The sequence below is a fragment of the Vanellus vanellus genome, assembly GCF_965231255.1.
Source record: "Vanellus vanellus genome assembly, chromosome: 1".
Taxonomy (NCBI): Eukaryota; Metazoa; Chordata; class Aves; order Charadriiformes; family Charadriidae; genus Vanellus; species Vanellus vanellus.
Genome location: NC_138905.1, coordinates 123,369 through 147,269, shown reverse-complemented (window position 1 = coordinate 147,269; position 23,901 = coordinate 123,369). Strand labels below are relative to the sequence as shown.

The following is a 23,901-nucleotide window of genomic DNA, read 5'->3' as shown; positions in this document are numbered from 1 at the left end:
AGGAGCCGGCCAGAGCGCTGACAGCGGCCACCCAACACCACCTCAACCCTCTCTCCTCCCCTGCAGGGTGACAGCGGTGGTCCTCTGGTGTGCAAAGACAACGACGCGGACTACTTCTGGCTTGTTGGGGTGACCAGCTGGGGGAGAGGCTGTGCCAGAGCCAAACGGCCCGGAGTCTACACCTCCACCCAGCACTTCTACGACTGGATCCTGGTCCAGATGGGACTGCGCCCAGCAGTAAGGGGTACTCCAACAGCACGGGCTTGGAGTCATTTTCTCACCGCCTCAACCCCCGATCAGAGGCCAAGGCCAACACCAACACAACCGGCCATGATTAGCTCCTGCCCATTTCCACTCCAGAAGCTGGTGGAATTCTTTACTCGAGCGCGGGAGCTGCTGCAGGTCCTGTGGGGGAAAAAGGCTTGAGCAGCGTGACGAAGAGGCTCCAGAGCAGGCTGCGCTGTTCTGCGACCATTTCCTTCTGGGGCAATGCCTGCTGAGCCAAAGGCAGCCTCAGTGCCAAGGCCTGCTCTGTCCTGCCCGCGCTCCTCTGAGCGCAGAAGGGCTGATGTTGTCTTGGTTGTTGAATTAAAGTTCCTGATTTTCACAGCTCAGCACGCTTGAGTCCAATTCAGTCTCTGGTGCAAGGCAAGGACTCGCATGCCCAGTGCCTGCAGGATGAGGCTGCAGGCAGACAGCAGAGCACGAAGGGAAATTGCGACTCCGAAGGGCTGAAACCGTGCCTGGTCAGAGAGGAGGGTGCGGGGGCAGTGGAAGAAGGGAACACAGGTTATATGGGGCTCAAGGTCTCGGGGACAGCGGTTGGGAATAAGAAGTATCTTAGGCCACCTGCTGGTGGGATCCCTCTGTGTGCGTGTGTACAGTGCACCAGTGGACTTGAAAACGGACTCTCTCATGACCCAGGAGACACAGACCTAGAAAGACCCAAAGTTTGCACCAATGACTGCATAAGGAGCTTGACATCCAGCCACAGCTATTAAATGGGCTTAATTTCCATACTATTATTTGAGGACTCCATGAACATGCTGTGCTTGTGAATCTCGGGAGTGAAGGTGTGTTTATATTTCACTAGTAACCACCCAGTCCCGGTCATCTGGAAAGGCAGAAAAGGACTGGACTATGTTCATTTTTATGTACGTGGTGGGTCCGTATACATTGGTGCTGGTAAAGGCGTTGCTCTGTCTATGTCCATCTGTTTTGCCACTCACATTAGTTGTGTAAGTCTGTGTGTGTGCGTGTGTGTATCTGGCTCTCTGGAACGCAGCGCAAGTCTCTTGAGCAGACACATGGGAACAGCAGCAGCCACATCCATCGGGCTGGGGTAGGACGAGCCTCCTGGGTGTGCGAGTCCACCTGATTCTGCTCTAGCAGACCTGAAAGGAGAAATCCCCCGTGTTCAGAAGTCCACTGGAGCTGGCTGCTCCATCACTGAATGGGGAAGGACACCCAAAGAAACCGTGCAGCAGAGCTCACAGGGGTGCACAGAGAGGCAGCGCTGGCCAGGCTGTGGAAGCAGTGGGGAGGGCTGGCCACTGGACTTGTGCTATAAACTGCCTTATCACAGAAGTGCAGGAAGGATACAAGCTCAAAGCTTTAGAAAAATAGTTCTTTAGTGTTTGTTTGCTCCAGTAGGTACCATTAAAATGTCTGGGCAGGACCCTTCCCCGCAGATCCAGCAGTGGCTTAACTCTCCTGGCAAGCTTTGCCTTGAACAAGCATGCAGTAAGTAGCATCCATGTGGACACTCTCCCCCTTTCCTTGACCGTGATGTGCAGTGGCTAGGGCCAAGTCAAGGAAGTTCTTGCCCAGACAGCCTCCCACAAGAAGGGGAGAGGCCCTGCTGCCCATCACCAGAGCTCTCGGGGCATAAGAAGCATCGCTTTCCTCTGTGAAGGCCAGTTCTAACTAGCCCCAGAATTCTAGAGCAAAGGGAAAAAACAGACTCAGGGTCCAGGGCTTAGGCAGATGGGGGCTTCTCTTCAGGGTAGCTCTCCTCTTTATCTGACAAATCCTCACTCTTCTTCTGAAGGTCAAAGCTCTGGAAAGGAAGACAGGGAACTGCTGAGACGCATGAGAGCAACAGCTACGCTCTGCTGTGGTTCTTTCAAATTTGGCCTAAGGCAGTGTGGGCTCTTCAGAGTGTCACCACCTCACCCCTTCCAACCTAGATGCGAGCAGCCCACAAATCCCGTGGTGTCACCAGCATAAGGCAAACCTTTCCATGCCTGCCAAGTGTCACCCTTTGCCACAGGCTCTGCTTTCCCTGAGGGAAAAAAAAAAGCAGAGCTGCTAATCGCTTAGGAGGAGTGCAGTAAGTAGAGCCTTTCTTACCTCCAGTTCTCGCATGACCTCGTCCATGAAATCTCCCGAATTCTGTTTGTAAGCAACTGCCAGTTTGATAGCATCATTGAAGAGCTGATGAGAAGGAGAATGCTTGTCACTCAAAGTAAGGGGCACTGGGTTTCTGTAACATATGGAAGCTGTTCACACCCCTAAAAAAAACAACCAACCAACCAACCTTGGCCACTACCTATAGCTACCAGGACCTCACAAGTAGCCCAACAGATGTACTAGCCCATTTTCTGCTCTCTGTGCCTACAGCAGTCTCCATGTCCTTGGACTGTATAGGGCTCTCCTGGATGGTGAGCCAAATAGCTGTGTTTTACCTTCACTACATTGGTGCCATCTGCAGCAGACACAAAGTAAAAGGGCAAACTGAACTTCCGGGCAAAGTTGAAGCTTTTCTGGGTCACCTTCATGTCCGCTGAGGGCAAAAAAAAAGGAGAGGTGGTCAGTAAGACATCACTGTAGGCAGAATGCCAACATATGCAGGAGTGGTGGAACAGATGGAGACCAGAGCCAGATTTAGCTGTCAAGGCCTCCTCAGTGTAGTACAAAGCTAGGAGAGTCCTCCCCGAAAGCTATAGGGCTTTAAAAACAACAGCATCAGCAAATCGTTGACAAGAAGACACAAAAAGAAAAGAGTTGTTGTTGGTTTATTGATGGTGCTTGACTAAATTATAGATGGATGCTGATGTGCTATAAATGAATAATGCTTTGTGGCTTAGAACGTATCACTTGCTCTGCAGCAACTATGAACGTTTTCCAGGCACATCCCTGTGATTTTTGCTGTGTACCCACATGGCCTGAACACCATTGCCAGTACTAGCCATGCTCTCCCTCCAGTTTGGCCTTTTTAAACAGAACTCCCCACTGCCTTTATGCCATGTTACCTGTATTCCTGTGAGTCAAGGGCACACTCACAGTGTACAAATAACTCAACTGATATATATTTTTACTTAACAGGCAGTTAGGCCGAGCTACCCCAACCTCAGCAGGTCAGAGCATTTATTTTGGAACAAATCTACTGCATATTTACAGGAGGTGCTAACCCAGCAGTAACAGCTCAAAGTTTTGATAGACAGACGGCCTGTACACCAGCACAGAATGACTCCAGATGATCCACCTTTCCCCACAGAAGCAACAGCTGAAGTAGTTCAGAGTCAAAACACTCTCCAGCGAGCACTGCCCAGGCACCTGCTCCTACCGCTTTGCAGGAAGACAGATCAACTGTTCTGCTGACTGGGCCTGTGTTAAGAGCTCTGGGCTGATCACTTCCTAGTCCGGGTGGAATACAGCAAATGAAGGCAAGGCAGAGGACTATCTTGGAGCAGTGTCCGCTCACACATACAGCGCTATGAGCAGGATTCATCTACACAGAGGTTCTGTCTACAATATGGCTGTCAAGACCAGGTCCATCTGCCTCGGACTTCCTGTACAGTCCGTGCAACCAGTGGATTCAAGGCTGACTTGACACATCCTATTGGAAAAGCTTTTATTAGGCAAGATCCATCGTGCCCTAAACCACACCGCTGAACCAAATGCACTTCCATAGGCTACAGTGGGAGCCCAAACACCTTACTTGGGTACTGCCACCGATTCATAGCTGTGATGATTTCTACCATGAATGTCAGCAAGGAAGCCCGTGTCTGAGACTGTACTTGATAGAGAATAGCAGGAGAATGTGGTGCTAAGAGTATGTGTTCTCTCATTGATGCTGAGCAGAAAGCTGATGTGTTATGCACTCTCACAGGATGCTGGAGTCAGATCACAACAACCCCAATGACAGCAATAGTGAGTGCCTAGCTGGCATTCCTCAGAGGAGGGAATCACCCAGTCGCCTGCAGAGGAAGGTGAACAATGTTGCCAGCAGGTATATTTAGACGCTTTAGCTCCGAGGAGTCTCATGGAAACCTGCAGGCTGAAATAGCAAGACAAAGGCAGTTACTGTATCAGGGGAAGACACTAAGTTATGCTTTTTCCAGCAAGACATCCTGCAATTTTTGACTAACTACTGGTCCAATCAGCTTTTGGGTTTGCTGGATGAAATGGGCAGTGTGGTAAAGACAGAACTGGAAGGACATCACTTCAATAAACTTTAAATAGATCCAATTTGTATTTTTAATTGCTAGTCAAACAAGGACAAGAGCCTATAAGACAGCATGCAAGGTCAGTACAGGACCCAGCTATTCCTTTGGTAAAACAGTCCTCAGCGACTAATACTCAAGAACTCATCTGGACCTAACCAATGAATGACATTTGTTCTCAGCCAGGTCAGAAGAGAATCCCACAACAATCCTGAGAGACTGAAAGAAGATATACTCACCATCAATTTTGTTGGCCACCACAATGCACGGAATCTCTGGGCGGAATTCTCTCAGCTCCTTGTACCAGCTATTTAAGTTCTTGTAGGTGACTTTCCGCTGCACATCAAACACCTTCCAAAAAAGAACCAGTTATCATGGGGCCAACAGCAGGACAGCTCCTGATCAGCCCACTACAGCAAACACAAGTACAGAATCCAGAATTTTCCCAGGAGGGCAGCAACAAAGGAAACTGGCCTTTGTTAGAAAGGAAGAAAGAAAAAAGGGAGAATATCCAGCATGCAGCCAGCCAGTTTCTTTGCATTATGCACAAAACAGTCCTTCGTTTTCCTTTACATTCTTATTTTGTACTACAACAAGCACTGTATCACCCATGACAGTGAACAAGCACTGGGAAAGATCTGTTCTGATAAGTAGGGTAAGATGTGAGGCTTCTCTATTTTAACAATTAACAATTAAAACATCAATGAAGTTGACTGATGCTCACAAGTGATGAGAAGTAGTGGAAAGCTAGGGCAACAGTACAAATCAAGAGACCCAAGTGGGTCGGGAGTCAGGAAACAAGACTGATTTGAGCTACTAAATGGGAAATGCAAAGTATAGGAAAATAGAAAGGGCAGAAGACCAGAGAAGCATGTCTTAGTACCCCTGCAGAACATGTCAGAACAGTTTTGCACTACATAATCCTCCAATAGTCACGTCACACAACAAGAAAGGAATGCCCTCTCATTTGCATCACCTCTGACAGGACTGCTTCTAAATGAGTACATTCAGTTGTACGTACCACCTTACTGGAAACACAGTGACGAAAGTAAGAAAATTTAGAAGACAGCAAAGCCAGGGAATATAGTAAGAGTGCTATCAGGAAAGACAGAAGAGAGCTAAACATACCCAACTACACTGGTTTAATCTGGTGAGAAAAGAAAGAACAATATAGGAAAGTTTTTTAAACCACTAGAAGAGACAAGAAATAGAAGGCAGCATAATCATAAAAAGTAACATACAGGCCAAGTGTCAACTAGGACTGTTATTAGTCAAAATTCCGTCAGATCACAGCTGAGACACTACCCTTACCATGATACAAGCATGAGCCTTATGGTAATAGGATGCATGCATGCTCTGGAACCTTTCCTGTCCAGCTGTGTCCCAGAAGTCTGTAAGACACAAAAAACAAGCTTAGAATGACACAACTTTCCAAGTGCTGGCTTCCTCACAACTTAAACCCAGGACGCAAAGCCCAGTCCATCTACTCAGGGTCACGAATTAGGTTTTACCTCACCAATCTGAAACATTGCAGGGCTAAGAGATTATGCAAAACTAGGACCTTTTCTTAGCTAGGCTTAGCTATGAGTTGTGCTGATACTGAACATTGGTATCAACATCTTAGCAAAAGAGAAGTCATAAGTGACATGGCTTATATAGGACAGTAAGATGAAGCTAGTCAAAAGTGCAAAGAGTTACAACAATGCATGGTACCTTGTCACTAGAGATGACAACAGGAAACAAAAGCTAAACATCTTGAAACAGCTTGATTTCTGACACAGCAATAAATAGCCAGGTGCCTGTCATAGGAAAAGTTCCATCTCCTTTCGCAGTCTAATGCTGCTCTTTCTAGGGGCATGACTCATTCTAAAATTATGGAGGGTAAGTAAGTTAGCCTGAGACAGACAGGTCCCAATTCATTAAGTACCTTGTAGACTAGGTATCATGAAGGACACCTGAGCAGGCATCAACCTTTTGATGCCTTTTTCTGTTTGTGCATCTCAGGCAGAGATCTGCCCCATTCCTCTTACTGGATTTATAGGCTAATATTTGTGTCTTATTTGTTGTATAAACTTACACAGCTTCAACTAAGAGCCACCAGATGTAGTTGTATCTCTGTGAGCTAGACAGAAGCACGCCACTCCACCTAAAGCTAAATGCTAAGGAAAGTGGCTTATTTGCTTTGCATTAAAATTAGTTTCTGGGTGGATACTGTATCAGACTTGCAGGATGGTGACTTCTTAAACTGCCCGAAATATAGACAAGTACTCATCAGAACACATTTGCGTTCATTTTGGGTAGTTTTGCTTAGCTTCTAAAACTGCCTGATCCTTTTAATGTGCCATCTCAGAATCATCACTTAGAGGGAAAAAAGAGGTGCCAGTGACCACAACTTACTGAACGTCCCTAAATTAAGTTCCCAAACAATGCAGCAGATCTCATGAGAGAATTTGTCATGGCCTGTTGAAAAACACTGCTGCTTCTATTATTAAATCCTCCAGATCTTGCCTGTCATACCCCATGTCACTCCAGAACATAGGAATTTATCAACCTTAAAATCCTTAAGAAAAATAAGATTCACAGAGTAAAGAAATACACATCCTAACTCTACCACATGGAATTTGGTGATGGTCGCTAAAAATAGCTCAGTAGAGTAAAAACTAAACTAGCAAGGGAAGTCGCAATTCAGCACAATTTAAAGTCTTCAGATCAAACTACCTGCCTTTACAAATCACACTTCATGACAGGTCTTCTCTGCAGGCTAGCTTCGATGATCGGCATTATGTTCATAAAAGATGAAGACAGAAGACACTGTGAATTCTTGTCCAACATAGGCCAGACGAATTACCTAAACTAGCGCAAGGTACTTAACAAAATACTAAATCCATGTTAAAAATAAGTCCCCGATGTATGAATCCATACTTTTGCAAGTTGCTTTAATACTAATTTCACTTCCTGGTTAAAAAAAACAAACCACCTTATCTTTCATTTGAGTTTACCTAACATCAGCTAGAGTCTGTTAAATATTTCTTGCTATGCTGAAGCCTCCTTTTGTACCAAGTTCCTGTTCTCTGATGGTTTGCCTTCTCCCTGAGAAGCTAACCACACTGAGTCTCTCATCATTAGGTCTCTTTTTACCACCTTTCAATTGTTCTCATGGCTCTTCTCTGAAACCTTGTCTTGGGTTTAAGCGGCGAGGTTTTTGTAAGGGGCAAGGCTGCAAGGGTGGCTTCTGTGAGAAGGCACCAGAAGCTGACCCCATGTCAGGCAGAGCCAGTTTCAGTCAGCTCCAAGACAGACCCACCTCTGGCCAAATCACACCCAATCTGAGATATCGGTGAGAACGTCTTTAAGAAGGGGTAAAAAACGCTGTGCAGCAGCTCTAGAGAGGGGAGTGAGAAAACGTGACAGAAATAATTCTGCAGACACCAAGGTCAGTGAAGAAGGAGGGGGAGGAGGTGCTCCAGGTGCAGCGCAGAGATTCCCCTGCAGCCCATGGGGAAGACCATGGTGACACACGTGGTCCTGCTCTGTCCAGGTGTCCTCCACCTGGAGGACGGTGGTGGAGCAGATGTCCACACTGCAGCCTGGGGAAGACCACATGCCACATCAGGTGGATGTGCCCTAAAGGAAGCTGCACCCCATGAAAAGCCCACACTGGAACAGCATCCCGACAAGAACTATGGCCTATGGAGAGCAGGAGAGCCCATGCAGGAGCAAGTTTTCTGGCAGGACCTGTGGCCCAGGGCAGACCCATGCTGGAGCAGTCCATTCCTGAATGACTGTACCCAATGGAAAGGACCCGTGCTGGAGAAGTTTGTGAAGGACTGTATCCCATGGGAGGGACCCCATGCTGGAGCAGAGAATGAGTGCGAGGAGGAAGGAGCAGCAGAGGCAAAGTGTTATGAACTGAGAGTAATCCACATTCCCTATTCCCCTGCACCACTTGGGGGGAGGAGGAGGTAGAAGATTTAGCAGTGAAGTTGAGCCTAGGAATAAAGGAAGGATGATGGAAGGAAGGTGGGTTTAGTTTTGTTTAACTTCTCACTATCCTACCCTGTTACAATTAATTGTCAATAAATTAAATTCATTTCCCCAAGTCAAGCCTGTTTTGCTCCTAATGGTAACTGCTCAACCCACAAGTTTTTTCATTATATTTTCTCCCGCCATCCTGTTGAGAAGCAAGAGAGTGGCTTGGTGGGTACCTGGTCATCAGCCGAGGTCAACTCACCACAAATCTCCACCATTTTTCAATGCTTTTACTGAATCACAGAAATAAGAATTAGGCACAGTCTTGCTGTAGTGGTTTCAAAAAGGAGACTTAGTGTAATGTTTCAAAACTGGGATAGCTATAAAATCTCTGAAATTAATATTCTGTTTTTATATCCAAAGATTACCTTAGCTGTTCAGAATACAGCCCTCTTTTGAAGGTCATAATCAGCAAAGCACTGTTCATCATCTTTCTTGCCTCGTAGGATGGTTTCTAATTCTCCCTACGAACTTATATGGAACCATATTCAAAACCATCCCAGTTTACCTGCATTAGTTTATTATTGAAACCATTGTTACTAACTAGGTTAGGAAAAATGCAACCAGCAAAACAGGTGGGTGATATTTTGCTATATTACAGATAATAGTTGTTCAAGAATTGCAACATTTCCTCACTCAAAGTGATGATATACACTGATAAAACTGATGAAGAACCATCTCTGCATTCGTAAAATGTATTGCAAACATGGACCAACTGAACAGAATTCAGAAGAACCATAAAGAATAACAAGAGATCTAGAAAACACGCTGTATGAGAAAAGGCAGAATAAAGTGAGGTTGTTTACCCTAAAAGAGAGAAGAAATAGAATCACAAAATGGTTTGGGTTGGAAGCTACCTTTAAAGATCATCTAGTCCACCCCCCTGCCATAGGCAGGGACAGATCAGGTTGCTCAAAACACCATATAACCTGACCTTGAACACTTCCAGGGATGAGGCCTCCACAACTTCTTTGGGTACCCTGTTCCAGTGGTTCCTGAGTGTCACAACCCTCAGCATAAAACATTTCTTCCTTACGTCGAATCTAAACCTGCCCTCTTTCATTTTAAAACTGTTGTCCCTTGTCCTGTCACTATAGGCCCTGGTAAAAAGTCTTTCTCCGTCTTTCTTATAAGCCCCCTTTATACATTGAAAGGCCGCCATAAGGTCTCCCCAGAGCCTTCTCCCCTCCAGGCTGAACAACCCCAACTCTTGCAGCCTCTCTCCACAGCAGAGGTGTTCCAGCCCTCTGATAGTTTTTGTGAACCTGCTCTAACAGGTCCATGTCTTTCTTGTACTGGGAATCCCAGAGATGCATGCAGTACTGCAGGTGGGGTCTCGAGCAGCGCAGAGGGTGACAATTGCCTCCCTCAACTTGCTGGCCACACTTCTTTTTATGCAGCCCAGGATCAATTTGTTTTCCGGGCTGCAAGACCATATTGCTGGCTCATGGCCAATTTTTCATTCATCAATAAACAGGAAAGGTACAGTGTTCAAACAGGTAGAAAGCTGGTGCAAACAGGAAAGGGGAAAACTTGTTCAGTGTCCAGGAAACACAGGAAATAACTGATTTACCTTGAATAAAGAAGATTTGCATTAAGTACCAAGAAAGAAAGACTTTCTAGCAGTAAGAACACGGATATGTTGGAATAAATGGCCTAAGCAGTCTTTGCCATTGGAAGTCTTTAAATACATTTCATATATCTATATCAGTGAAGAGTATTATTAAGTAAAGAGCTTCTCCTGTGCAAAGACGGCAAGGTGACCTCTCACAGTCCCTTCCAGAACTCCAGTACTCTGAACACACAGAAATTGTAGTGATACAGGCAGCAGTACAGAATATCAACTCAAATCACAGGATAAGACAATGTTTTTCTTGAACTTCCATCCGTAACACGCAGTGAACAATACTGTGCTGTCAGAGGCTAATTCACATAGGTTAAAGCAATGCTCCATTAGCATAAAAAAAAACAGAAAGTTAACACTTGTGGTGAAACTGAAGTTATGGGATATTTGAGAGTATGACTGATAAACAGATGACTAATCAAACTAGGATACTTGTAGTCTATCAAAACCGCACCCTCGCTGTCTCCCGCTTGTCCCCCAGGCCCCGGGGCCCGCGGACCGCCCGGCAGGGCACCCCCACTCACCCACGAGGACCGCCTGCCCATCCACCCGAGCACGGTGCTTGTAGAGCGTCAGAGCGAAGGTGGAGAGCTGCTGGGGGCGGCTGCGCCCGTGTTAAGGAGACGACGGAGGAGCACGTATCCCCACGCCGCAGCGACCGCCGGCGCCGGGCCGGCACCCGCTCCCCCGGCCGGGCGCGCCGCGGTTCCCCCGGCCGGGCCGCCCGCCGCCCGCCCGCCCCGGCCGCGCCTCCCCGGGCCGCCGCCTGCTGAGGGCGCCGGCCCGGGAATGCGGGCGGCGCGGCAGAAGGATACAAGCCGTCGAGCAGGAACCTCTCCAGCAGCCTGCGGAAAAACACCACACGCCGTTAGGCCGCGGGACCGAGCTGCCCCTCCCTCTCCTCCCCGCGGGGAACCGGCCGGGCGGCGGCGTGCCCGCGCCGCCACGCACTTGGACTTGCCCACGGCGCTGTCGCCCAGGCAGATGATCTTCACGGTCTCCTCAGCGCCGGCCGCGGCCTCATCCAGGGCCTGCTGCTGCTGCTGCTGCTGCTGCTGCGTCGCCGCCGCCGCCATGGCACCACCTCCGCGTCCCCGCTGCTACGCGACACGGCGGGCCCCGCCTCCGCCTAGCGGTCCCTCCGTGCGTTAGCGAGCGCTCTGCCCCGCCCTTTTCCCCCCTTGTTGGTACGTCACGCGCGCGACGTCCCGCCGCGCTTGCCGTCACCGACGAGACGCTGCCCAGCGAGATTGGCGCCATGGCGGCTGTGGGGCGCTCCGGGCGGCCGCTGCAGCTGACGCTGGCGCTGCTGAAGCCGGACGCCGTGGCCCACCCGCTGGTGCTAGAGGTGAGGCCTGGGCGGAACGCACCGCCGGCGCCGCCCGGCCCGGCCCGGGGTGTTCTGGCGGTGCGCGCCCCCCGCCCAACCGCTGCGCCTCTACCCGCAGGCCGTGCACGAAACCATCCTCAGCAACCGGTTCCTCATCGTGCGCGCCAAGAAGCTGCGCTGCGGACGGGAGGAGAGTCGCCGCTTCTACCGGGAGCACGCGGGTAGGCGGGCCCGGGCTCCCGGGCGGGCCAGGCCGCCGCCGCTCCCAGGAGCAGGCCGGCCGGCAGGCGAGCTTGGCCGCGGGACAGGGCCGCACCGGCGGGGCTGGGCTGTGTGACTCGGGCCGCCTTTCTCTCGCAGGGCGTTTCTTCTACCAGCGGCTGGTGGAGTTTATGGCCAGGTACCTGCCGTGCCCGCAGCCGGGTGATGTGGGGCGCGAGGAGGAAGCTTTGCAGGTGGGCCCTTATATTGCCTGAGCAATGCTTCTGCATCTGGAGGGGTCCACCTCGGCGTGGGATGCATCTCATAGGGAGTTGGTGCTTGTGGCATACCAAGGAGGAAGGCTCTGGGCTTGAGGGTGGAGAAATGTCAGGAACCAACTCCGCTGTGACAACAGTAGCGCTTGGGAGGGTGGCATCCCTAAGGGTTGTGGGTACCATCACCTAGGAGGAGGTCATTCATGCAAATGCTTTGCTTCTGAGCCATGGTCTCAGTGTCTAGTGTCTGTATTGCCTCACAGAAAGCACTGCATGGCAGTTGCAATGCTTGCTTCTTTGCACTTGCTGTATTTACAAGAATGAAAGAGCTATGTCCTTTTGTAGCCTTATCTACTTCTGCTTTTTCCTGGTCCTTTTCTCAGTGGCCCTATGTGGGCTTATATCTTGGCCCATGAGAATGCTGTTCCACTCTGGAGATCCCTGATGGGACCCACCAAAGTATTCCGAGCCCGAAACAACGTCCCAGACTCCATCCGAGGAGCTTATGGCCTCACTGACACCAGGAATACCACTCATGGCTCAGGTAGATCTGTCCTTGGCTGAGTGTTGGGCAAAGACTGGAGCTCGGGGAGGTGTGAACGATGGTATTTTGTCTGCCTTTGCTTGCTTTCTGTTCTGGGAGTCAGTGTTAATGATTTGCTCGCTTCTGCAGACTCCACTCACACCTGCCCTGGTGTGACCAAGCCCCGTGCTTTTCCTTATGGCTTTTGCCCTTCCCTTTGGAACATAGCACCTATTTGCAGTGCCAGACTGGCATCTCTCATCTTCTTTTTCCCTGTTTTCTAACAGATTCACCAGCATCAGCCAGCAGAGAAATTGCCTTTTTCTTCCCAGAGTTCAATGAACAGCTCTGGTACCAGCAGGAAGAGCCACGTCTGCGCTGTGGGCAGGTGTATTACAACGCAGAGGAGCGTGTCCACTGTGTTGTTGGGGATGAAGAAAAAGAGTTGACCTGAGTTACCTGGGGGTATGGTTTGCTGAACTGGGAGTAGCTGCTAGGCACACTGTTTGGGTCAGCCCCATAACAAGACACAGAGCTGTGGCATGTTTGAAGGAGTGTGGGGGAGGGGAAGACCTGATGGACATTATGTTGTGCTACCTGGGATTGTGTTATTCATGCAGCATACAGGTGCTGGGGCATTTTAGGAGAAACTTCTCAAGTAGCAGTACTCCAACCTGGTATAGAGGTCTAGCCACGCAGTTCATTGGTTCCTCTTGTTTATTTGGGTATGAGCGGTACAGGTGAGTTCATCAAAGGGCTAGGTGGAAAGGAGGTTGCTAGTTCCAGTTAGGATATGATTGGTTTTGCTGATAGTAGGCCTCAGATTCTTAATATTTGCTTTATTCCCACAGTCCCTTAAGGAGAAAAGAGGGGAAAAAGAACATGGAAAAATGCATCAGTAAGCAGGGCAGTATTAACTCTCCTGTCCTTGCTTTCCTGGATCTAAGCTGAGACACAAGGTGGCCTTCGGTTTTGTGTCATGATTTCTATCTTAAGCATCTGGCGGAGGGCACAGTTAGAAGGCATTCTCAAGAGGAAAGCAGCGTATCCTACTGGTTCAGTTTGGCCTGGGCTGACAAGCTGGCAACAGAAGTTTGAGGGGAAGCTGCAGAAAGGTGTGGAGTAGTCCGGTGCCCGTGAAGGATCTTCTGTCTTCTGCTTTTAGATTGCCTGGGTCGTGAGATCATTGGTTCTGATGAAACTTGGTAGTGGCTATTACAGCTATGGATTTCTTGAATCCATAATAAAAGGCCAGATAATTTAATTTGAATGTTGGTACACAGAGTCTGTAGAATTTCTGCCAGGAGCTCTTTATATGAAGCCTTATAATAAAATACCTAATGGTAACTCAGACTCCATTGCCTATAGACTTACTGAGAATTGAAGCACTGCATTCCATATCTTTTGTAAATTATATGGACTAAGTCATTTAAGTATCCCAATAATTGATAGAATTATTATATGGCAGGGCATGAGGGCTTGGTTTTGAGGTACAGTGCAAGGTTCTGACATGCTTATTTATGTTTTCCTGTTTGATGCATTTGAGATCTGTTCCTGTATGAGTTTTTAATCCATTTAAACTGTCACTCTAATAGCTTCTTACAATACTGATTTTTTTTTTAATTAGGGTGCAATGTTGTACTGAGTGAATTTCTTTCTGATAATTTCAAAGGCATTGTAGTGATGAATGTACCTTTGTAATGTACTTGGGACAAGAAGTTTGTTAGCTTGACTCCCTTTTCTGAAGTTATGCATGACTAGCATCAATGATACTAGTCATTAAATCTGTTCACTGAGCTGTTGATTGAGTCTCAAATTTTCTACTGCATTATTATGTCACAGATCAAAGTCAAGTTACTCTTTGACTAGTTTGAGACAACTATGTGGAAAGTTGGACACTTGATTGAAAAATGTTTAATTGTAGGAAATGCTGCTGTAGAACTGCCTTGATAAAATACATGAACATTTTTGTTCCTTCCTTACTATTATATGAGATTAAATGCAGTTGTTGTTTTGTTCCAGGTACAGATCAAAAGGATCTGCAGAATCTTTCTGCGGTTTTGCATTGCTGCTTTTATTTTCACCAGCAGTATCCAGTAGTGGATCTGCTCATGATAGAGTACACGTTTATGCAGGTCTGAAATCTTGCTGCCCTTAATGCTGTTGTCAATTGGTATTTTATTGATACCCTGAGTTTCTCTTAAGTTATGTCTGTTTTTCTTGTAACAACCCTGACTATTTTTTTTCACCTTTCTTCTTTATATAGTGTTTTCTTTTTTGGATATTAATTTGGGATGCCATTAAATAATTCCTAGCTTACACTTCTCATTTTAAATGTTTATCTTTTTCTAGTTACTTGCAATTATTACATTTGGGGAAACTGACCCTTTTAAAATTTCAAGTACAAATAGAACTGGCTTAGTGGTGCAGTGTTTTAGAAGAATAATTATAAGATCACAATCACCATTACTTAGATAGCTGCTAGTTGTTTTGTCCATGTTAACATTTCTTTGGTCCACCAAGATTGTACCTGAGTAGAGGTTGTCAAAACTGCAGTCCCATTTCCCTAGACAGAGCGTGTATTTTGCAAATCTAAAGATGTTCTGTGAACTTTATCAGGAGATCTGATATTGAAATATTTGGTGTTAGTTGCAGGAGATAGTATCAAAAATTATTTTTACTATTAAAAGAAGCCTTTGGATTTATGAGATGGCAGATGCTTTCTGTTTTGAGGACTCTTACGAAAGTCTCCCCCTGCCCTGTAAGTGCTCAAGAAATGTTTTTTAATTTCTCTAGTGAAACTTAACATCTGTTTTGTATAGCTCCTAGTGATGCCTCCGTCCTGTGGTGAATCACCTTTGATTTTGTAACTTCCAGTGGCTTTAATTTAAAACAATTTCCTGCACCCTTTCTCTCTTTTCTCTTCTTGCTACCCCTTTCCCTGTCCATAATCTGTCTTTACAGAATAAGTTGAAACCTCTGCTTTTTTTGTTTGTTTGTTTGTTTATTTGTTTGCTTACACCTGAGTCAAACCATTCATCTTGGTAATGTCTAGCACATGCTATTTCTTCTTTTTCATAAAGAATTTTGGTTGCTTTATTTGAGCTCCAAGCATTATATCACAAAATAATAAAGGCAAGTTATCTGAATGCTGGTTTATCTTAAATTTGTAAAGTCTGATGCCGCAACAATCTCATGCACAGTAGACATTTGTATTTTGGTTGTTGTCCTCTTCTTACTAATGCTTGAATGGCTTCTGCCTGTTGTTTATTCACACAGAAGCATAGTACCTGAATATTAGACTGAAGGATGCTGAACCATACAGTTTCTGCTTTGTAGAAGTGCTCCACTATTTCACAGAAACACTGCAGTCCTGTTAACGTAATCTATCCCACCAATTGCTTAGCTTCCAGATCTCTCCTTGCGCCTAGGAGATGGGACAGATTTTGGAATAATTGCTCTAGAATATCTTTTCTCTGGAAAAGATAAACATAGTCCTATTTTAAATTCAGGTTCTCAACTTCAACAATAGCTTGTGTAACTGACTACTGTTTTTTCTCTTCTTTTATTCTAGGTGTTGTGTGAAAATATGGAAGCCAGGTTTTGCTTATCTGGGATGTTTTAGAAGGAAGGGGAGCAAATAAAGAGGAAAACTGGCTAATAAAAGTATTAGATAGTCAATGGGGAACCTAATGTAAAGATGTCTGAATGCAAGGGAAGTTCATATCCTGGACGTGTTAGTACCTGGGATCAGGATCTGATGAAAAGGGATGGAAACTGTATCTGCCTGGAATCTACCAGGGTGTTGAACTGTGTGTCATGTAGATGTGGTTGTCTCGCTTCTGGACACAAGCAGGCCCATGAGGCAAATGTGGATCGTTGTGTAGGCATGAGTGCATGTATGAGGGATGAGTCTGTTGTGTGGTTTTTTTCTTGCCTGTATTTGTACCTTATTGAGCCCAAGATTAAGTTTGGTTAATAAATCCAAATCTAGCCCCTGCTTGACCTGTCTTGGGCGTAAGGTAGGAGATTGTTAATTTGCTGTGATATGGAGAAAAGAGTCGTGGTCTATTTTCTTTTCTGCAGTTTGATGTTCCTCTTACTCTTTGGTCTTCCTGGTTCTGTATATACAGACTTTAAGTTCTTGAGAACTTAAATGCTTGGAGCTAATAGAAAGCTTTGGGCTCAATGTATAGTAAGCCAGCATATTAACAGACTGTGATGCAAGGACAGACAGACTGAAGTATAGCAGTGTCTCCGTTACACTTTTTCAATTACTGAGAATGGAGCTGCGTATAACTTTTAATGGCAGATTGGTCCTCTTGTGGAAAAGACTTGCTTTAGAGCCAGTCCTGTGATACAGGTAATAAAAACAGTCATCTGTCTCGGGATTTTGCTGCCAGAAGACTTACACCACGTTGTGGACAGAGGCATTTGCAAAGAGCAGGTGAAGGGCAAGCATGGCAGCTGCACTTTGCTGCAGTCATCTCAGGTTTCATGTAGCTGTTATGCACTGGAAGTGTCTCAGATGCAGCAGCAGATTCTGGAGAATCTTTGCACCAGCAGCTTCTTAGTGGCCTATTTCTCTCCAGGAGGTATATCCATAATCATGGTGTTGATACAGGAAATAGCATGACCAGTAAATGCAGTCCAACGGTTCATTTACTACGGTTTTGAATCTGCTGGTGCTGTCCACAACTGTAACCTCCCATGGCAGCCAATTTCAAAAGTCCATTGCCTGCAGCATAAAAAAAAAAAGTGCTTATTTTTGTCTGTTTTAACCTGATCTACCACTATTTCCATGGAGTGCTGCTGGATTTCATAGAGTCATGGCATAAGTTTGGGTGGGAAGGGACCTTTAAAGGCCATCTAGTCCCACCTCCCCTGTCATGGGCAGGGACATCTTCAACTGGATCAGGTTGCTCAGAGCCCCGTCCAACCTGGCCTGGAACACCTCCAGGGATGGGGCAGCCACAGCTTCTCGGGGCACCCTGTGCCAGGGGCTCACCACCCTCAGTGTAAAACATTTCTTCCTTATATCTAGTATGAATCTCCCTTCCTTGAGTTTAAAGCCATTACCCCATGTCCTGTCGCAACAGGACCAGCTACAAAGTTTGTCCCCATCTTCCCTGTAGGCCCCTTTAAGTACTGGGAGGCCACAGTAAGGTGTCTGCAGAGCCTTCTCTTCTCCAGGCTGAACCCCAACACCTCTCCCAGCCCGTCCTCCCAGCAGAGGGACTCCAGCCCTCCCAGCATCTCGGTGGCCTCCTCTGGCCCCGCTCCAGCAGGTCCATGTCTCTCCTGTGCTGAGGCCCCCGAGCTGGAGGCAGCACTGCGGGGGGGTCTCCCCAGAGCAGAGCAGAGCACAGCAGAGGGGCACAATCCCCCCTCGCCCTGCTGGCCAGACTGCTGGGGATGCAGCCTGGGATGCCGAGGGCTCGCTGGGCTGCCAGCGTGTTCCCCCCAGCACCCCGAGCCCTTCTCAGCAGGGCTGCTCTCCATCCCCAGCCTGCACTAAATATGGATCTACATCTCTCTATGCACTCACCTCACAGATGGATCTGCTGTAGCTCCTGGTAAAAGTCAGGGATATCAAACTGCCCTTCATACCTATAACAATCTGTCATACCGATCTAACATGGCTGTAATATACGTATATGGTGTAGATATACTGCCTCGGAGTAGAGCAAGAATTTGAGCAAGAAGGCACAATCGATATTGCAAATGGCTGTGGAACTTCTGCTTTATATTTCCTCTTTCAATAACTTATGTTTTCCATACAGTTTACTGTTACTTAGGTGTTTTGTATTGACTGGTAAAGCACTGTTAAATTATTTAACTTTTTCTCCTTTTAATAGTTCAAAAACTGTGTATTTTTTTTATCTAGAGTGTGAACATTTCAAAGATGGGAAGTCTATATAGAACAAAGACATTCCTTCTCCGTGTCTTATTCTACTTGTTCTACATTATGGTGCAGTTGATTACAGCAGATGTAAACAGCTTCAAAGTTATTGCAGGAGTGACTGCCTCAAACTTTTAATAGCCCACTTTCTGCCTTGTTTACAAGTCTCACAAAAACATGCTAGGTGAGGAAGCGGAGCACTCTAGGCTTTTAATAAGTGACACTGAAACCCTAGTGGCATTTTCTCTGTGGAGAGAAGCCTGTGGGGAATGGGTACCGAGCAGACAAACTGAAAACAAGAAAACTTCTCCTGCAAACTTCAGCCTTCTATTTAAAGCATCTTGTTTAAAGTGCAGTAATTGGCCCCCGGGGCAGACTTGCTGCCCAACCCTGGGCAAAGCCTGGGTGAGAAGCCTTGGAGGGCTGCCTCCATGCTGCGGGAGGATGGAGCTGGCTGTGGGAAGGAGGCATGGAGATGGGGCAGCAGGTGCCATGGCTGTCCGGGAAGTACCAGGTAGCAATTGTTAGACAGAAGCGCTGCTCACTGGTGACAGGAAAGACTTCCCTTGTTGCTTTCTGAGTTGGCCAGGAAAAAAATGTGACCCTGCAGCTGGTGCCAGGACCCCACTTTCCATTTTCTGGGACTCTGTGCAGGGGTTAGACCTGCCCCCAAACCCCACGGTGCAGGGATGATACCACAGGGTAAAGTCACTTTATGTTGCGTGATCATGGTGTTTGAGTTTGTGCATGCTCTTAGCCCATGACAAACACAAGTAAATCAGGTCAGCTTTGACCAGTTTTATAGTTGGATCATATAGGTGCAACCATCATTGCCTTTTTTTTTTTTTTAAAATATGAACACAAGTGGTCAGTTAAACTGCATAGAAGCTAAAGACAATGCAGTTTTCTTCAGCCGAAAAATCTCCATATCAAAGGTTAGGAAAACAAGTCAGACAGTAATCCATTACTGCTCTTACAAGACACAGTGTGAGGTTTTTGTCCCGTCTTGGGTAGGCCAAAATGGAAATGCCGAATTCTGTTTATTATTGTTTCTTGCCTGGTCCAGATAACGGGCAACTACGGCAACATATTTGCAAAAAATAAATTTCCCAAAGGAAAATTTTTCCCTGAGGAAATCAATAGGAAAAAAAATGAAATATTGTTCTTACAAAACCTGATGAGAATTTCACTCCAGAAATCAGACTTGTGCTGGTGGAAAGGAGCCCCTGGTCCAAGCCCTGCTCAGAGCAGGACCCGTTAGCACAGGTTGCTCAGGGCTGTGGCCAGGTGAGTGCTGAGAGTCTCCAAGGACAGAGTCTGTGGCCTCTCAGGACTTCAATCCAGTGCCTGCAAGATTTTTCCCCGACATCCAGTGAGGATGTCTCCTGTCGCAGCTTGTGCTGGTTGCCTCTTCTTGTCACCGCACAACTGTGAGAAGACTCTATCCATCTTCTCTCCCCACCCCCACTAGGCAGCTGCAGACACCAGTACAGTCTCCCTTTCGCCTTCTCCTTTCTGGGCTGAACAAAGCAGTCTCGGCCTCTCCTTGTCCTCCTCTATCACCTCTGCAGGTCCTACTCTAGTATGGCAACGTCTGACTGGTACAAAGGAGTTGGAGGCTCAGAACACTTGACTGTATTGATGTCATAGTAAAACAGAGTGTTTCACTATAATCTTTGTTAAATAAGTCTAAGTGTTACGACTGTGGCATTTATGAGAAAATTATGCAGAATGTTGCCCGTGGAGATTTTTAAAAAGGTATGTTCAGCAGGAAAAGAGAATGCACAAGCCTGAGCTACAGTTTGTATGAAATCTGCTTGAACTACTGTTTGGATGATACCTGCAGTGGGCAGTAGGTTTAGTACCATCAAAACAGCATCAGTGATAGTCGAAATCACTGAGGGGAAAAAAACAGAGCACAGGCCCTTTGCAGCCAACCGAGAGAAACATTGCCATTAACAAACCACTAAGCTCCTGAGCTGGATATGGCCACAGAAAGTCAGGGCAAATGAGGTTGCCCAGCCAGTAGAAGTGTGTGCAGAAAATGCAGGATGAAAAGTACGTTCAGCTTGCCTATGTCAAAGCAACAGCAACATCAGTGGAAGCAGTGGTGTGAAACCGGATCATCAGGTTTAGAGAGTGATGGTTAACAGGTCATGCTCTACCTGGAGGCCAGTGACAAGTAGAGCATCACAGCTATCTGTCCTGGAACCTGTCCTGTTTGACATCTTTGTTAGTGATATGAAAGAGATGACAGAGTGCACTTTTGTCAGATTTGCGGGTGACACCACAGCAAGGGGACCAGCGATATTGGCCTTTGGAAGGAAGGGCAGGCCACCCAGGAGGATTACAAAGAGGTAGTAAAGCGATGTAGGGAAAAAATCAGAAGGGCCAAAGCTCAGCTAGAGCTAAACCTGGCTTCTGTTGTCAAGGACAACAAAAAAAGTTTCTATAAATATATTAGCGATAAAAAGAAGACCAAGGATAATATCTGTCCTCTAGTAGATGGGGCTGGTAACGTAGTAACCAAGGATGAGGAAAAGGCTGAGGTACTTAATGCCGTCTTTGCCTCAGTCTTCAGCAGTAGGACCAGTTGTTCCTTGAATTCCCCGACCCCTGACCTAGAATACAGGGATGGGGAGCAGAGTGAAGCCCCTGTAGTCCAAAGGGAAATGGTGAGGGACCTGCTTCAGCACCTGGAGGTGCATAAATCTATGGGGCCGGATGGGATCCATCCAAGGGTGCTGAGGGAGCTGGCGGAAGTGCTCACCGGCCCACTGTGCATCATTTATGAACAGTCCCGGATAACCGGGGAGGTCCCAGCTGACTGGAGGTTGGCAAATGTGACGCCCATCCATAAGAAGGGCCGGAAGGAGGATCCAGGGAACTACAGGCCAGTCAGTCTGACATCGGTGCCTGGGAAGGTCATGGAGCAGATCATCCTCAGTGCCATCACACGGCACATGCAAGAGAACAGGGTGATCAGGCCCAGTCAGCATGGCTTTGTGAAAGGCAGGTCATGCCTGTCAAACCTGATCTCCTTCTATGACAAGGTGACCCACTTGGTGGACGAGGGAAAAGCTGTGGATGTTATCTACCTGGATTTTTGCAAGGCTTTTGACACCGTTTCCCATAGCATTCTCCTGGAGAAACTGGCTGCTCATGGCCTGGACAGGTATACTCTTCGTTGGTTAAAAAACTGGCTGGATGGCCGTGTCCAGAGAGTGGTGGTAAATGGAGTTAAATCCAGTTGGTGTCCAGTGACGAGTGGTGTCCCCCAGGGATCGGTGCTGGGGCCCGTTCTCTTTAATATCTTTATCAACGATCTGGATGAGGGGATCGAATGCACCCTCAGTAAGTTCGCAGATGACACTAAACTAGGGGGGCGTGTTGATCTGCTTGAGGGTAGATTGGCTCTGCAGAGGGATCTGGACAGGCTGGACAGATGGGCTGAGGCCAATGGTATGAGGTTCAACAAGGCCAAGTGTCGGGTCCTGCACTTGGGTCACAACAACCCCATGCAGCACTACAGACTGGGGGCGGAGTGGCTCGAAAGCTGCCTGGCAGAAAAGGACCTGGGGGTGTTGGTGGACAGCCGGCTGAGCATGAGCCAGCAGTGTGCCCAGGCAGCCAAGAAGGCCAACACCATCCTGGCCTGCATCAGGAATAGTGTGGTGAGCCGGACTAGGGAAGTAATCATCCCCCTGTACTCGGCACTGGTGAGGCCTCACCTCGAGTACTGTGTTCAGTTTTGGGCCCCTCACTACAAGAAGGACATTGAGGTGTTGGAGCGTGTCCAGAGAAGGGCTACAAAGCTGGTGAAGGGTCTGGAGGACAAACCTTATGAGGAACGACTGAGGGATCTGGGGTTGTTTAGCCTGGAGAAGAGGAGGCTGAGGGGAGGCCTTATCACCCTCTACAACTACCTGAAAGGAGGTTTTAGAGAGATGGGAGCTGACCTCTTCTCCCTGGTGATAGGTGATAGGACAAGAGGAAATGGGTTCAAGTTATGTCAGGGCAGGTTTAGATTGGATATTAGGAAGCATTTTTTCACTGAAAGGGTTATTAAACATTGGAATAAGCTGCCCAGAGAGGTGGTGGATTCACCATCCCTGGAGGTGTTTAAGAAAAGGGTAGATGAGGTGCTTAGGGACATGGTTTAGGAGTGGTGGTGTTTTTATCAGGGTAGGTTAATGGTTGGACTTGATGATCTTAAAGGTCCCTTCCAACCTCACTGATTCTATGATTCTATGATTCTATGATATGCTCAAGGGCAGGCCTGCCATCCAGAGGGACCTGGACAGACTGGAACAATGAGCCAGAAGGAACCCCATGAAATTCAACAAGGACAAATGCCAAGTCCTGCACCTGAGGAGGAAGAGCCCCTGGCAACAGGACAGTCTGGGAAGGCCTGGCCAGGCAGCAGTTCTGTGGAAAAGCCCCTTGGGGCCTTTGGTGTGTGGTAAGCCAGACATGAGTGGGCTGTGTGCCCTGGCAGCAAAGGTGGCCAACAGCATCCCGGGCTGTGTGAACATAAAGAGAATAGAACAAGGGAAGTCATTATGGCCCTCTACTCAGTACTTCTGAGATCATATCCAGGTACTGCATCCAGTGTTGGGTTCCCGGAAACAAGAAATACATCAGCAAACTCGGAGAGTTCAGCAAGGAGCCACCAAGATGGTCAGGGCTGGAGCATTTGCACTGTGAGCAGAGGCTGAAGGAGCTGGGCTTGTTCAGCCTGCAGAAGGAACGGCCTTGGGGGGACCAAATGGCAGCCTTCTAGTACCTACGGGAAGGTTAGCAAGAAAATAATGCTAGGCTCATCACAATGTGGCATGGGAGGAGGATGAGGGGCAGCAGAGAAAATCCAGACAGGAGGTTTCAAGTTCGTAGAACCAGAATTTTCTCAGTTGGAAGGGACCCACATGGACCATTGAGTCCAACCCTTGACTCCACACAGGACAACCTAAAAGTTAAACCATATATATAAGCATTGTCCAAACACTTCTTGAACACTGACAGGCTTGGAGGCATGACTATTTCCATGGGGAGCTTGTTCAGGTCCTTGATCATCCTCTCAGTGAAGAACTTTTCCCTAATATCCAGTCTGAACTTCCCCTGATACAGCTTTAAGCCATTCCCTTGTGTTTTATCACCAGATACCAGAAATAAATCAGCATCCCTCTCTCCACTCCCCCTCTTGAGGAAGTTGTAGACAGCAATGAGGTCTCCTCTAAGCTCAACAAACCCAGTATCCTCACCTGCTCCTCATAAGTCATGCCCTCTAATCCTTTCACCATTTTTGTTGTGTTCCTTTGGACATGTGCTGATATTTCTATATCCTTCTTACGTTGTGGAGCCCAAAACTGCACACAATGCTTGAGGTACAGTTTAGTGGTACAATCACTTCTTTCAACCAGTTAGCACCTAATGCACCCCAGAATACAGTTGGCTCTTTTGGCCATCAGGACACGTTGTTCACTCACATTGAGCTTACCATCAACCACAGCACCCAGAGGTTTCAGACTTGAAAGTTCAAGAGGTTTCCTTCCACCTGGATGTAAAGAAT

General features: G+C 47.3%; 2 protein-coding genes across 4 annotated transcripts; one reads left to right on the top strand and one right to left on the bottom strand.

Annotated features, from left to right (window-relative positions):
- Nucleotides 1-218: 218 nt before the first annotated feature.
- On the bottom strand, nucleotides 219-11,147 carry RABL2B (RAB, member of RAS oncogene family like 2B). Of its 3 annotated transcripts, none has more exons than XM_082498324.1 (7): nucleotides 10,917-10,925; nucleotides 10,626-10,705; nucleotides 5,760-5,839; nucleotides 4,688-4,799; nucleotides 2,688-2,785; nucleotides 2,353-2,436; nucleotides 219-1,394 (listed from the first exon to the last, which is right to left on the bottom strand). In XM_082498324.1, exons 3-7 carry the CDS (start codon nucleotides 5,799-5,801, stop codon nucleotides 1,386-1,388), a joined length of 345 nt encoding a protein of 114 aa, XP_082354450.1. In that variant the 5' UTR covers nucleotides 5,802-5,839; nucleotides 10,626-10,705; nucleotides 10,917-10,925; the 3' UTR covers nucleotides 219-1,385. The 3 variants fall into 3 exon arrangements, with proteins under 3 accessions (XP_082354450.1, XP_082354452.1, XP_082354451.1); XM_082498326.1 differs by lacking the exons at nucleotides 219-1,394; nucleotides 5,760-5,839 and adding exons at nucleotides 1,642-2,059; nucleotides 11,053-11,147 and having other exon boundaries at nucleotides 10,917-10,946; XM_082498325.1 differs by lacking the exon at nucleotides 219-1,394 and adding an exon at nucleotides 1,642-2,059.
- Nucleotides 11,148-11,359: 212 nt separating this feature from the next.
- On the top strand, nucleotides 11,360-13,973 carry NME6 (NME/NM23 nucleoside diphosphate kinase 6; the record flags this gene model as incomplete). Its single annotated transcript, XM_082485962.1, has 5 exons — nucleotides 11,360-11,449; nucleotides 11,550-11,652; nucleotides 11,792-11,831; nucleotides 12,291-12,451; nucleotides 12,718-13,973. The coding sequence occupies 5 exons, from the start codon at nucleotides 11,360-11,362 to the stop codon at nucleotides 12,882-12,884; spliced, it is 561 nt and encodes a 186-aa protein (XP_082342088.1). The 3' UTR covers nucleotides 12,885-13,973.
- Nucleotides 13,974-23,901: the final 9,928 nt, after the last annotated feature.